Source organism: Epinephelus moara, chromosome 2, assembly GCF_006386435.1.
Source record: "Epinephelus moara isolate mb chromosome 2, YSFRI_EMoa_1.0, whole genome shotgun sequence".
Classification (NCBI taxonomy): Eukaryota; Metazoa; Chordata; class Actinopteri; order Perciformes; family Serranidae; genus Epinephelus; species Epinephelus moara.
The window spans coordinates 15824784-15838256 of NC_065507.1; the positions used below are offsets into that span (position 1 = coordinate 15824784).

General features: G+C 40.6%; 1 protein-coding gene across 1 annotated transcript in view; it reads left to right on the plus strand.

The window, feature by feature from the left end:
• Positions 1-6728: 6728 nt before the first annotated feature.
• LOC126406790 (NADPH oxidase 4) overlaps positions 6729-13473 on the plus strand; it is a 30056-nt gene continuing 23311 nt past the window's right edge. The window contains exons 1-2 of the mRNA XM_050071296.1: positions 6729-7160; positions 7604-7699. Of these exons, the coding sequence (XP_049927253.1) occupies positions 7104-7160; positions 7604-7699 (153 nt within the window). The 5' untranslated portion in view covers positions 6729-7103. The remainder of the gene's footprint in view (positions 7161-7603; positions 7700-13473) is intronic.

The following is a 13473-nucleotide window of genomic DNA, read 5'->3' on the forward strand; positions in this document are numbered from 1 at the left end:
ATAAGTGGGAAAAAATACAAATGTGTCCGCACGGGCCACAAGGGGCTTCAAGAGGATGAAAATGTGTGTGTGAGTCATGTATAATTCCGCCTCCACAGTCAGCAGAACATATAAGACATTTTGGACCCACATGTTAGGCAGCACTCTCTCTACCACCACCACCATCATCATCATCAACCAAACTAGGGAATATCTTTTATAAGAATGTTTTCAGCCCATCAGTAAACTTTCCGAGACTTGATAGAGACTGGAGCTTTCCTGGAAGTTTAGAGTGGATTAACATCTTAGTAAGAAACTTGACCCCTCTATTTATATTGTAATTTCCTCAACAGGTTATTCAAGGGGAGATACTATAGGGTAAAACTTTTAAGATGTCACTGTGATACTTCCTCAGTTGATTACTTACATCAGGACTTTTTTTTGTATTACAGCTTTTCTGAAATGTTATTTTAAATGTGCAAATAACAAATTAAATAATTAAATATGCACTAATTTGCACACATTTCCACTACATAAACCTGAACATTGGATAAAGCCAGTTTCAAAATTATACTCAAGGGCTTTCACAGAGGGGATTCTAAATATCTCTTCTTATCACTTTATAAATCAGAAAGTACAAACAAAATCAATTTTTTTACCATGTTTTTAGGAATAAACAGTATAAATTCAGCTATGAATGATATATGAATACACCCCTCTGTTAAAACCTCTGTTGGAACATATCAAGGAACAAAACTGGAAGGTTTGGCACATGTCAGTGCTGCTGCAGTGGAAATCTCTTGCTCAGCATTTGAGAAAAAACTAATTTGTGGCCCTCTCTCTGTGTAAGACATAAAATACACTGGGTTTTATTTGTTTAAAAAGCTCTTATCTTTTACCTTCCTATATGAGTTCAGTGCTTTCTTCCAATGTGGGCTTTTACCAAACTCAGCCTAGTGATTGGATTACACTCCAGGTGCCGACTGTTTTTACTGAACTTGGAAAATCCAGTTTTTCATATTGTGCACCTGGGACGTGGAACAACATGCAGAACAATTTAAAGCTTTCCTCATTTTTATCCATAGGGCAATTCAAATCTTTAACTGTATTATTTTGCTTCTGTAAAATGCATTTTACAGTTTTATTCATTATTAATGTTTTTATTTATCTATTTATGTACATTTTTTATTGTTTTTTTTTTGCCTTTTTTTCTGTGTCTAAGTGCTTTTATTTTGTATTGTTTTACTCGGCTACATTTTAAATGAGGTCGCTACCTCAATGTATTTCCGAGTTGAAATAACGTGAATGAATGAATTAATCAATTTAAAGGCTTTAGAGATATGCATTTTAAACCTCTATACATCTTTGAACACACACAATAAAAGACACTTCAGGTGAATAGGATGAAATTTTTAAGTAATCGATCTCACCATGAAACTTTTCCTGTTAAGTACTCGTATTAGGACAATTATTTTTAGGTATTCCTCTGACCACAGCTCCTTGCAGCCGCCTCCACAATGGAGGATTTGGACATGGACCGCTAGGATTCAATGTCCCCAACCTCCCCCGGGATGCACGAGAAATTCTTCAGGAGGTGGGAGTTGAAGACCCCTCGGACAGGGGGCTCAGCCAGACATTCCCTCTTCACCTTCACTACACGTTTGAGTTTGCCAGGTCTGTCCAGCAGCTTCCCCCACCGTCTGATCCAACTCACCACCAGGTAGTGATCAGTTGATGATGATACAACCACAAAGTTTTCTGAAATTTTATGTTTGAATATGCAAAGGAAGCAATATCTGGTTTAATATTCAACTTTTGCACAAACTTCTGAACTAAATGTAACACCTAAATGTGGATTTTGGTTGTTATAGTCAGAAAGAAGACATATCATGAAAGCAAAATAGCCCAAAATCTTAAAATTGACCCGTGCATGAAAAATATTTTCACCTGTAGTGTCCTACCTTAAGTAAACATGTTCACCTGCCACTAAAGTATAGCTGGATATAGAAGGTGGATGGATGGTGTAACCCATTAACACTAGCTGCAGACACTTTATTCGTATGAAAACTAACTATCATACACATCTTTTCACCTTTTATTCTTTTACTGGTAGAAGTAGGTTTCCATATATGTAAATATGTGCTTGTTTAACTTCAGTCAGTCATCAAAACTTCTAATCAAATAACAATAACAACAACAAACACCAATAAACAGTCTTACAGAAGAGGGCGTGTTGGTATGGAGTGAGTCAGTTTATTAAAGTTTGGTTCTCGTCAGGAGGAAACTCAAGTTACAGCACCAGTGAATATAATCAGACATATTTTCCCACACCATAAAACATGCAGGCCTCGGTTGTGCTTGACCTCTCCTGGTCCTGTGAACAGCTGTGTGGGCTGAAGGACGGCTCTTTCATGCGGTGGGCTGGAGCGTGAGCAGAGAGGAGGCCCTCAGGAATGTGGGGAGGACACAGACCACAGCTCTGCCTCATCCTCAGCACACTGTTTATCTGGAGAGAAAACTTTCATTGAATCAGCAGCCTTGAGCAGGTATGGGGGTGTTGTTTGGGTGCCTAATTTCTCCTACAGTAAAACCAATATAGATTTTATTACTTTTACACTATGAAATGACGTGCGTGGGGTTCAAAGTCAGGACAGCTGTGAGATTCAAAGTCCAGTATGTATCTGGTATATCACAGTATGTTGACCTCTTACTTGTTTTTTTCAGCATTTTTCCCCCAAGAATTGCTCCACTGAGGAAATAAACTAATCCAGGAATATCAGGACTCCTCCTTTGGCAATAAAATGTAACTAAGGTTAAAGTTTTCCAAACTCTTTCCTAACCTAACTTTCCTAACCTTTCCTAACTAGCTTTCCTAACTTAAGATCACGAGCGAATTTTTTAAGTTCACAAAACTTTTGCCCAAGACGATGGAAGTAACATGCAGGGATGGATTACTAAACAGGCCAACCGAGTACAGGCCCAAGGGCCCAAAATGTCAGAGGCCCCCCCTTGGCCTTCACCTGCAGAATGTCACTCAAACAACATGTATCGACCAGGAAGAGACTCAAAATGACCACAAAGAGACACGGAAAGTCCACAATGAGATGCAAGCACACTGCCAAGAGACACAAATTTACTACAGAAGATCCTCTTGCAGCCACTCCTTAGAAAGCAAAACATTATTCCTCTCCTGACAGCAAGTGGCAAACTTAGTGGCAAACTCCAGCCCCTCTCCCACAGAGCACAACAGCAAAAGGGGAGAGGCAAGGTGGGAGACACCCCTTTATAGGTGGGGTACCCCCAAGGGTGAACGCAGGGGTACAAAAACTGGATATCAAACATTACACATATTGTGTACGAAGGCCGAAGTGTGTCAGGTAATAAAGACTGAACCAAATTTTGTGATTTTTGTACATTATTGTAATTAAAATCCATATACAATAAAATGCTGCTATATCAGCCTCTTCTCTCCAGGAAAGGCTCCCCACAAGATCTAGGAACATGTTTGCATGGTTTTGCTTCCATTCAGCCTGAAGTGTATTCACCACTTACGTTGGCTGGTAAGACCTGGCCCACACTTGGTGTTCAGCTTCATCATAAAGATGCAGAATGGGGTTTAGATCAGGGCTCTCTGCAGGCCAGTTAAACTCTTACAAACCAAACTCCGAGCCATTTCTGTATGAATCTATAACCGATACAACAATCTCATATCTCAAAGTCCTTTTAATAGCTGTTCTGGAGCATCATTAAAAACTCACATGATTAAAAATGGATGCTAAATAGACCTTAAAGTGAGACTGTTTTATCAATCGCTAAGGACAAGAATATATTGTGTAATAAATGTTGTAGCATTAAGGTTACCCTGAGTTGTGGAAGCTCGTGTCCACGTACTTTCAGTTAGTGATTTGGTTAGTGACTTATTTGGACTGAGAGGTCATGTAGACACATCTTTACTTTATTTCTCTTTTCATGTTTATTTTCTCCAGCATGCACATCTGTTTGCATTGTCCTATATTTCAAGATAAACCTCTGGTCCAATAGAAATCTTCTCTCATCCACAGCTTCAGCTGCATTTCTTACTGCAGACACAAAATGGCGCCAACAGCTCACAGAGATGGCATGGTGCAGTACTTGGGACACTTGTGAGGTAAACTTGTAGTCATGTGGCTTATTTCCCCAAAAGATCGGGTAATCAATCTACAAATGTTGAAACTATAAAGCAATATCAGAGATTAACACATATGCCAGAAATAAACATTTACACTTTTGAAGCATTGATTATGCTGCCTTTTCCACTTTGAGGTCACTTCCTAATATGGTATCCTTTAGGGTTAATAAATTGTAACCACTGGGTATTTAATTAAATCATCTATGATCTATGGCTCAGTTATAAGACATAATAACTAATTTGTGTCCCCTTTGGCAGGTGTTGACACTTTAATTTTTGTTCATAGAGCAGTTATAAGTGTTGATCATTTATTAATGCATGCCCATCAGTGTCACACTTTCTAATAAGGCATCAAATCTGCAGTTATAAATGTTAATAAGTTATTAGCAAAGGGTTTCAATCATGATAACTGCAATTGCAAGTGTTAATAAGATGTTAGTAAATTGATTTTGGCCCATTTTGTATGCAGCCTTAAACAGAAATTAAGTAATCAAATGGCCTGACCTGTCACAACCTCACAACCCAATAGTAGTTCTTAATAATGCCTTTTAACTGATTTATAAAGCATTAGTAATGGTTATTAATCATTAATAATGCAGACAGTGACCCTTTTCAGTGATGGCCAGATTATCAGACAATGGTCCCCTGGGCACAGATATGCAAAAGGTCTCACCACCTCTTTTACATAGGAGCCAGACACACAGACTTGGTGTTGGTTTTGTCTCTTTTTTTATATTTTGTTTTGCATCTCTGTAATCTTTACGCATTGATTTTGTAGTTCTGTGTCTCCTTGAGGTTATTTTGTGTCCCTTTGTGGTCATTTTGTGTCTCTCTGCAGCTCCTTTGCATCTCTATGTGGTCATTTTGAGTCTCTATCTGGCTTTTAAGTAATAATTTGAGTGATATTTTGCAGGTGAAGGCCAGGGGGGGTACCTGACACTTTGGGCCCCAAACCCTGTCTTATGAGCCCTTCAGTAACCCATGGTGCAGTGGTGTAAAGTAGTTACAATGGGTCCCACAGTAGCGCATGGTATCATGACAGGCCCTAAGACACGCTAGTTCCCATTATGAGCCTAAACTACCTACCATATAATCTTATCATCACATGATCAAATAGAGACTTGACACTGGATAACAAAGAAGCCCAGTCCCTCGGTTTACAAGCAGGCTCTCAAAGTGTTGGACAGAACACCCAATACACATCATCACTGCAAAATTCTTGATAAACATGACATCCAGAATCTAATGAAATACACTGACATCTGCCTGATGTTTAAAATATGAAATGCCAAGGCTCCTCCACCACTCAGCGCTTTTATTAAACTGAAAAACTCCAGATCCACAAGGTCTGCACTGAAATGGGACTGTGTAATCCCTCTCAGGTCCAGCTCCCTCAGCCAATCATGCTTTTCTGTCAGAGCTATGGAACGAACTCCCATCTGAGATAAGAAACTCTAACATCTACCACACCTTCAGACAAAGGCTCAAGACCTGGTTATTGAACAGTCAGACATGTGAACATTTCTAATCAACACAGTACACTGCTCACAGAAACACTGTTGTTGTTATTTCACATTTGTATGTGTGCAATATCTATTTTATTAACAGCATGGCTAACTTTCTGTCGCATGGCTTGTGTGTTAGTGCATATGACCATACATAATGACTATTGTGTTTTATCTGTGTTCACTTTCAACCACTGCTCTGCATGTCTGAAGGCTAATCTGTGTGTTTGTGCTAACATGCTGTTCGTTGTTGTTGTTGTTGTGTTATTGTATTGTACCGATGCTTTGCTGTTGCTTGTTGCTTTGCATGGCTTCTGTTTCATCTTGACAGTTCCTAATTACATCAGTTGATGCTGTCTTTATGCCTCTTTGCTGTCTTTGTCCTGAGAATTTTGCTTTCAAAACATCTTGCTAAAGGACTGCAGTTGAAAATTAGCCAGCTGGCTAACACTGGTACATTGATAGAATACGCTGATTAATGTGTGTTGTCCTTATAAATAAAATAAAAATAAATGAAATGAAAAAAACAACAACATACATATCACCCAAAAACCATAATTGCATTATGTATAGGAGAAAAATACCAAAGAAAATAAGGAATTATTTGTTTAACTTAATTAATTTTTGTACCTTTTTTTTATAGTTTACGTAATATTTGTAGTTTATGTAGCGTAACATATTTTGCCATAGATTGCTACTGGATATTTTACAAAAAGAAAAGAAAGAAAACCATGACAGAGGTGGGTTTGCCTTTTCAAAGTCATTTAACGCACATAGCAGCATTTTTTATTAAATGCTTTTCTTTGAACTCTGGCATATTTCTAAGGTGGCAATCTAAATTACAGATTTTAGAAGATATTGTTCGAGGTCCCACTAACTATGGGCCCCCTCACCCAATGGGCCCCAGTGCAACTGCCCTGCCTGCAGTGTTTATATTTACGCCCCTGCCATGGTGGTTTCGCGCAAGTGGAAAACCTTTTATGGCAGTCACAGGTGAGGGTGCACTTCATTGTGAGACTATGGCGCCCTCTAGTGACGGAGAGTAACAGTGTGGAGCGATGTTTATTGTTCTCCAGTCCGTTTGTTGGGTGACTCTGCTCGCCCCACAGTAACTTGTATTCAAGATGTTTTAACGACGCTGCACACTTAACGTTCAGGCCTGTCGGAGAGCAAACCGACAGGAGATGAGGAGATAGTTTGACACGGAGCTCTTCATCGCTGAGACTTGTGGGGGGGATGAAAAGTCAAGCTGCGCTCAGAGCACACAGCAGCAGCGGCGGCGGAGAGGAGTGCAGGGGGGACGGAGCAGACACCGGCCGGTCTGTGGACGCTGCACACAGGCACACAGAGACATAGACACAGAGCTGCAGAAAGGACGAGTCTTTGCCTCTCAGCCACACCGAGGCTTTGGTGGGAAAAGTTTGGGCAGCCGCTGGGACAGTGAAGGCATCATGGTTGTGTCTGTGCGGAGCTGGGTCGCCAACGAGGGAGGAAAGCACTTGGTCCTGGTGGGGAAACTTTTGTCGAGAGATTTTACATGCTTGGCTCCACTCATATCGTTCATGAATATGTTTGTTTTACCTGCTCACGAGCTGTTGCTTCACCTGTGTTTTTCCAAGACAGTTTGCACATTATGTTCACGAAGTTCAACTTTCATCCCGAGGAGGTGCTTAGTTCACTGTTTGCCAGTTTGTCAATGCTGTGCAGTGAGTTTGTTGTACTTCATGTGCTGTATCCATACAGCCTACAACCATTATGTGCCATGGATTTATATTGTGCTTTAAGATCAAATGTAAATATATGTAGGCTAAATAAAATGCTCATGACAGCTCAACAGAAAACATTAGAGATGCTGTTTGGAGTATTTTCTATTCCCATGTGTTGAAAATGTCCTCATAATGAATATAAAACTATACTGTATATCCTGTGCTGTATGTATGTGTGTGTGTAGATGCTGTGGCTGGGAGTGAACACCTGGCTGTTCCTGAAGACCTTCCTGCTGTACTCCACTGGACAGCAGTATCACTACCTCTACAAGATGCTCGGGGTAAGACATGACACAAACTGCACACTGCACGTATCATTTTCCAGCTATGGCTCAATACCTGATACTCAGTGCTTTCAAAGTTATAATCTGTAACTTAAATATAAATAAAAAGTGTGCCCTGCCACCGAAATTCAAAACTACAGGTTTGTAACCTGTTGTCACTTCCAAACACTAAATGAATAAGTGTTTAGCAACTAAATTTAAAATATTAAAGGCTTTTATGATGCAGGCAAGGCTAGTTTTGATTACAGTCATTGGAGAAAGAACATATTTTTTACTTTTATCTGCAAGTTAAATGCATCCTTTACTGTGTATTTGTAAAATAGTTCAAACAATGCTCAAACGTTCAACGTTCAAATGTTCAAACAACAACTTGGACCTTTCAATAACGATGTACAGGACAAAAGTTGCTAAACGAAGATTCGGTTTGAGGTTTCATGTTGTTTATTGTTGTTGTTTATTCCATTTATTCTGCAAAAGTCACCTGTGGTGTGGGAGGAAGTTGAAGAGTTGACTACAGTGTTTAGAAAAAAGCTTTAGATTGTTTCCTGCAACCCCACTCGGAGCACCACAGTAGCAAGACATAGTAAATGCCATAACATCCAAACCCTTATTATATGTAAAGAATTAGATGAATCACTAGATGAGCTGATTTGGATTTATAGCAGATATTTTGACATGTCAGTGTAGGCAAAAAAACGTGTGTAAAGTATCAAATAAAAGACGGCTGTATTCCATTTAGCTGCCTCAGTTTCAGGGTGCAGGTGTTGTGCATGTTGACTCAAAGTCAGACTGTAATGGATTGCTGTGGTTAACATGACTAGAAAAGAGCCATCAGTAACGTTATCATCAACACCTGTGCTTTTCCTGAGATAAGTCAAAATGTTTGCTGTGAAAAAGACTTAATCTGTGTCTGAAATCACTCACCTCTTCCTGAATACTTAATATAATTAACCTCCGTCAAGTTATTTGAGTGTCTGCATGAACACAACCCTCTGCTAACAATCCCACAATGCAATGTGCTGCATTATGTAGATGCTAAAATTATAATTAACTCAGGATGATTCACAAAGCTTGTTGTGAGCATTTGCATGTAGGAGCTATTTTCTTTGTACCGAACTGCACCCGCTAACTGCACCAAGAGCTGAGCGCCATCTAGTTCCATTATAGTCAAGAGAAGGCAGACATCTCTATTTCTGATATCTCCAACACTCTGCAACGCACACCGAAACAATCTAGACTGATAAATAGACTACAGGTATGAGGATTTTTTTTTTTTTTTTTTTTTTAATTTTGGATGAACTGTCCCTTTAGGTTTCCTACACAGGCAGTAGCTAGTGAGTGAACAAGTGAGTGATTTTGGACACAGCTCTTTTGTTTGATGGCATTTCTTTTCTTTTCTTTTTTTGGACTTCTTAAGGCACCTGTTGTCCACTCACACAGGGGTTTCCACTACTGATGCTTGATTAGATTTCTACTTAAGACTGTGTTTGTACACAGTGTGTGATTATGCAAAAACAAGAGTTATCTACAGTTTAAGTGTTGACAAAAAATGTTACAAAACTCATGAAGTAGCAGGTCAGACGGAGGAAAATCAATGAAGAGCTTTTTCAAATGCAGCATTTCAGGAGAAACATCAGATTGAAACTGTCATAGGTCGTAATAATTGCATCCTCATGAGGGGTCAACATTTATACACAATAAATATGGAATACTGGCTCCAAAATTGGTCATGTGACACTTCTTAGTTTTCATCAGTACTGGGACTAGATCTGTTTTTAAAGAATGATGCTGCTGCTGGCTTCACAGAAATCTATTTATATCACAGGAGCAGGTTTTGTGATGGATGGTCGACTGTCACATGCAGGTTTAATGAGTCTGAGTTGTGACTTTAAACTCTGTGACGGCAATTAGCCAGATCGCTATGTGTGTGTGTGTGTGTGTGTGTGTGTGTGTGTGTGTGTGTGTGTTCACAGATTGGCTGGTCTGTTCTGGCCAATAGTGACACGAGCCTGGGCACACAGTCACACACACTCACATAAAATCAGGAATTCAATTTTGATGCTAGTTGACTCATGTTAGTGTTGGTGTAATTATTGTCACAAGTTCATGTTGGTGTGTGTGTGAGTGTGTGTGATTGTGTATGTGTGTGTGTGTGTGTGTGTGTGTTTAATGCATGTTTGTGCCGGTGAAAATGTTCCTTGCCTTCGGAGAAAATCACACAAATGTCACTGACATTACTGTCCAATCACGTGAGACTTTCTAAGCTCAGACACCACCTGTTGCTCTCCACCAGCTGTTTGCTTCCTTATTCTTAAGACCTGTGTTTTTGTGATGGAGGTGAAGAAAATAAATTATGCAGAATGAAACAACAGGAAAAATAAGATGTGGCAGAAAGCAGCATGTGTGATCTATTCATGCACTGCCTGTACAGTGGGAGGCACAGGGGAGACAGGGGCAAGTGTGGGCACGCCGCTGGCTTTGACTGAATGCCTCGCCAGAGGGCTTAAGTTTATGTGTGTGTGTGTGTGTGTGTGTGTGTGTGTGTGTACACGTGCATGATGGAGATGTGTTTCAAAGCTTAATGCCGCTGAAGGGAATTCAGATTTAACCTCAGAAAGCATCTTATCTCATTCACCTGTATGGTTCAGTGTGTGTGTGTGTGTGTGTGTGTGTGTGTGAGTGTGTATGTGTGTGTGTTTGGTTGTTTGGGGTGTTGGGGTTGTACAGAAAGCAGGATATCAGATCTCCTCCTTGTGGTTTTGCCGTCAGCTGCTTTTCTGTGGGAAGCTGAGTTGAGTGAATGTGCGTGGGAGGTTTTTAAAGGGTAAAGGTATCAGACTTTGAAGCACACTAGCGTTAGCCTTGACTTGCTATATGTAGATTCTCACTTTGGCCTGTTTATGTGCTTCATTCTTATGTTTCAGAAACACCGCAGTATGCACTTCTGTCTTTTTCAGTCAGTTGTGAAGAAAACTGTGGTTTCTTGCCTACTCTACTGGGGGTGAATTTAGTCATTTTACTTGTCTTACCACTTACACCTGGTCTTTCGAGAGGTGGTAGAGAATAGATCTTTAAAGGTGAAGGTGATTATATTATATTATATGCCACATAATTTGTCTGCGAGCCATCATCACAGCCTATAGCCCTTTTTAAATAGGAATTGTGCAAATTTGCAGGAATGCCCCTTTTTAAATAGGAATTGTGCAAATTTGCAGGAATGCCCAATCAGTCTTCTTTCAGCATTGGCAGGGTAAAAACAAAATCGGGGAGTGCAGCAAAATGCCGCCTGCCTACTTTTGTTCATACAGAATGTGCCTTTTTTGGGGGAATGGGGGGCGTGAGCAAGTAACAAAACGTGTAGCTCCGCGTGTGACGTAAACAGCCTTACTCCAAGTGAAGCCGCGGCTGGTCAGTTTTTCGGCGATTCTCTCGTAAGTTGGCCTGTCCTTCACCGTTCCCGTCATCTGACGGTTAATGGCCTCTTCGTTTGCGAGGACAAGGAGAGTGCGCAATTCTTTGTCTCCCCAGTTGCTCATCTTTACAGTGTCTGTCAGGTTTGCGTTCCCTCTTGCTACTAGCTGCTCATTCCTGCTATCAGCTGTTTCCTGTTTATCCACCGCCAGTGGGTCGCACATGTGGCGTCATCAACAGCTCCTCCCACAAGTCATCAACAGCCCCTTCCATGGCGTAGGGGCGCCTTGTTCTTTTTAAACCAAAAAGGTTCCGCCAATATGTCTACCCTACGAGGTGGAAAATTTGGCACCTTGGATCAACTCGCCAATCCGGCTCTGTGTGTCTAAACGCTCGCAGCTTGCCGGCAAAACGGCCCAACATTCACGGAAAATCTGGCAGTGTAAAAGGGCCTTATAAGTCAGATTCGCCCATTGCTCCTCCACAATTCCACTCTCACGTCACAGTAGCAATGTTCATTATGTTAGACAGTATGTTTTTAACAGCCACCTTATCAGTCTACAAGGGGCGAGAGTTCAATACTCGCAAGATCTACAGTTTTACACATGACCTGTCTCTCTGTCTTCCTGATCTGCAGTCACTCACCTTCATCTCTCACACTAGTTGTTTCAGTTTCTTTGGGATAATCAGAGGAGACGGCACCAGCAGTGCTCAGAGAGTCTGCCAAGAAAGCGTTCAAATGTGCTGAGTTTAGTCGACGCCAAAGTACATCCAGTGTTTCCGCTTGAAAACAGCTTTGATTATTGAGCTGTAGCTTGAGATTTGTAAAGTCATATTACATCGCGGGCATCCCCCATGTCGATTCAGGTAAACTACACTCTTTTCATCCTAGTGTCAGGTGCTGAATTAACCTTGAGCCTTTGAGAGTGCCTCACTACTCCATCTGACACAATTGCTACAAGGTTTGCAGGTGTATGAAGTAACATACAGTATAAGTGCCGAGCAAATTACGTTGTTTTAGAAAAAAACTAGACAATGTTCGAGATGTAGAGAGAGAGACAAAGAGCATATTAGGTGAGAATGTACTGTCAGAAGAGGTGGGTTTTTGGCTGGTTAAAGACCCGATGTTTGGTCGCAGTTTGGACCATTTGCAGAAGTTTTACTGTGCACACTGGCAGCCCTGCCAGAAGACGTTACAGTGGTGAAGGCGAGAGGTGACCAGTGACTGTGCAAGGAGTTAAGCTGCATACTCAATCAGATAAGCCCTGATCTCATGATGTTATATGGTGCAAAGTGACTTGACTGAGTGGCAGATGCAACTGCTCAATGAAAGTTGGCTTGCCACATTGCCCAGATTTCTTAGTGAGGCAGAGCAAATTGTAGTTCAATGATAGATGTCTGCACATCCAAGGGTACATTACACAAAGAAACCCCTAAAATGGCATACATCAGTTGTGCCCTGTATTTGCCCTGCGTTGAAAACGTGAACATTTGAGACCAGCAATTTTAAATTTGCGTCGGAGAGGAGGCCCACAGTGTCAGACCTGGAAAAACCTTGGTTTATTGGAAAACACAAAATTACTCATACATTCATATTTATTTCTTTGCACACAGCAGTGTTGTAGTCAAGACCACCTAAACTGATGCCAAGTCATGACCAAGACCAGAGTGTATCAAGACTGAGACAAGACCAAGACCAGACCGGTGCGAGTCCCACACTGTGTGACACACTATGATAAAATGTGGAACATGCAAACCATGGGCACTCCTCAAATGAATCTGAAAAATCCTCATTAAAAACATAAAAACACAGACAGAGAACAAATGATGATTCCTCTTTATGCATCTCTTTGCATGCATACTGTATCAATGGCTGGTATGTGCAAGAGTACCATGAGAAATGTCTTCATAAAAGAATTGATTTGCCGACACTAAGGACTTAAAGTTGACTTAACTACCTTGATTCAACGCTCCTTTTTGCACAGGCAATTTAGTTGTATCCTTGCAGTTGTCATCTTGACCGGTCTTAAAGTGAAATCCAGTATCATTTTTGTCTGATACCGAGACCAACCCAATCAAAATTGGGTCAAGTCCAAGACGAGACTGAGACCTTCAAAAAAATGGTCTTGAGAGGGTCTCAAGACCAAGACCTATCTTGCAACACTGGCACACAGTTTATTTGCATTCAACAGTGCAACTGGAGAGTTGATTGTGTAGGCAGCTGTAATGTAAACTATTTTTTTAATATACAACTTACTTTTGAAGGATACAATGTTGTTATCATTTAAAATAAATTAACCTCAGTCATTTTAGATTTTTTAACAGATATGGTAAATTCTCTTTTAGACAATTACTAAAGA